This window comes from Myotis davidii, unplaced genomic scaffold (assembly GCF_000327345.1).
Source record: "Myotis davidii unplaced genomic scaffold, ASM32734v1 scaffold1036, whole genome shotgun sequence".
NCBI lineage: Eukaryota > Metazoa > Chordata > Mammalia > Chiroptera > Vespertilionidae > Myotis > Myotis davidii.
In genome coordinates this window covers 2,083,057-2,084,786 of record NW_006287260.1, presented here as the reverse complement: position 1 = coordinate 2,084,786, position 1,730 = coordinate 2,083,057, and the positions used below count along the sequence as shown (strand labels likewise).

Genomic DNA, 1,730 nt, shown 5'->3' with positions numbered 1-1,730 from the left:
GGCAGGGGAGAGGTGGCAGGGTACAGAGGGAGGGCTGCTGCACCCTCATAACTTCCTGATCTAGGCGGGTGATGTTGGGATTTCCTGCCCTAAAGATTAGAACTAAAAATACCCCTCAAACGAGGCACTGGAAAATGGAATTGGTGGATATGGGTGGGAAGATGGTTGGTTTATTTTTGTCTTTTAAAAAAAAACCTTGTCTTTGTGTTATTGGTGAACAACAAAGAAGCACTGGGAGGAGGAAGAAGAGAATTCAGGAACCTGATGTTACTCCCCCCAACACACACCCTGACACCTCTTATCTGCATCTCAAACTTTCAAACTGCAGTGAGAACCCATAAGCAAAAGTGACTGCGGGGTCCAGCGACAAACTCTCAGAGGCCCCCGCAACCTTCCCTCCAGGACAATTTGCTCTTCCTTTCGTAGTTTTTAAAAGCAAACGAAAATCTAAACAACAAAATTATTTATTCGCTTTATTTGTCTCTGGCAGATTAGAAGCAGCGACTTAGACACCATGAGACATGACAGCAGAGGGACCGTGAGCGAGAAGGCAGAAGTGGGGGTCCTTGCTGCCGGGGCAAAGCGGTGCCCTAAGCCCGAGCTTGGTCGGGCGCCTGTGCCCCAACTACCGGGCAGAAATGGCTCAGAGACACCCGCCTCGGTCTGTTTGGCACCGGGAGGCCGAGGGGTGGCCCCGTTTTCAGATTGTGGTTTTTATGAACTGAGCATGGCTTAGTGGGTTTGAGAAGCAGACTTTGTCAGGTCTAGACAGTCAACAACTGGGGAAGGACGACTTTTATGAAGGATCTAAGGGGGACTAACGCACTTGCGGGAGTGGGGGTGCGGGGTGATGGGACAGGTGGTCCCGCCCTGCCCACTGCCCACGAGGCCCCGGCCATCGCCCATCACCTGTCCCGCCCTCCCGCCACCCTTCGGCCTCACACCTGCGTGTAGTGGCCGCACATCTGGCCCGGCTCGCAGGCGGCAGCGCTGAAGTTGTAGTACTCGCGCTCCACGTGCCACTGCTCCACCGCCAGCGGCACGTCCATGCCCTCGTCCGTGATGGCGAACAGGTTCTCCCCGCGCCGCCCGCGCTCCTTGTTGTGGCCCCACACGCACTGCTGAGCGTAGGCCTTGGCGAAGGCGGCCAGCTCCTCATCCCACTGCTGCAGGGAGGAAGGTGAGGACACCTGGGCTCAGTGAAGGCGAAGGGGACCCGGGGGGCGAGGGGAGGATGCCCGGATGCCCAGATGCCAGGAGGAGGAAAAGGTGGGGTTCCCCGGGGTCCATGGAGACCGGAGGCCCTCCCCTCCTTGCTGGGTGAGTCTTGGCTGGGATCTGGCCCAGGTGTCGCTCCTGGTGGCTTCTGGGGGGGGAGGGGGGAGGAGTGCCACCACCGGTGGTGGGGTTGGCTACACTTGGGGCCATTCACCAGCTGTGTGACTTCGCACCGATTGCCTAGTCTTTCTGAATTCTCATAGGGTGTTGGGAACAGGAAATGAGGTCAGGTTTGGGACAGTGTTCTTATGGATTAATATTAATATCCCAAGTGAAACTTGGCAGCAAGGCCCCTGCCTACCTCCCAGGGCTGCCTGAGCTGCTCCGAAGACCACACATGTCCAGTGTGGAGTGACGCTCACCGAGAGCCCCAGTGGCCCAAAGCATGTCCCCTCCCAAAGGCAGAGTTCTCCACTGGGGACCGCGGTGTGACAGCAGGCGGACACCACTTA

The 1,730-nt window shown here is 57.5% G+C and overlaps 1 protein-coding gene across 2 annotated transcripts in view; it reads right to left on the bottom strand.

The window, feature by feature from the left end:
* Positions 1-1,730, bottom strand: part of PI16 (peptidase inhibitor 16) — a 9,092-nt gene that overhangs the window by 3,492 nt on the left and 3,870 nt on the right. For both annotated transcript variants that reach the window (XM_015560869.1, XM_006759034.2), the window contains exon 2: positions 945-1,166. In XM_015560869.1, coding sequence (XP_015416355.1) covers positions 945-1,166 — 222 coding nt within the window. The remainder of the gene's footprint in view (positions 1-944; positions 1,167-1,730) is intronic.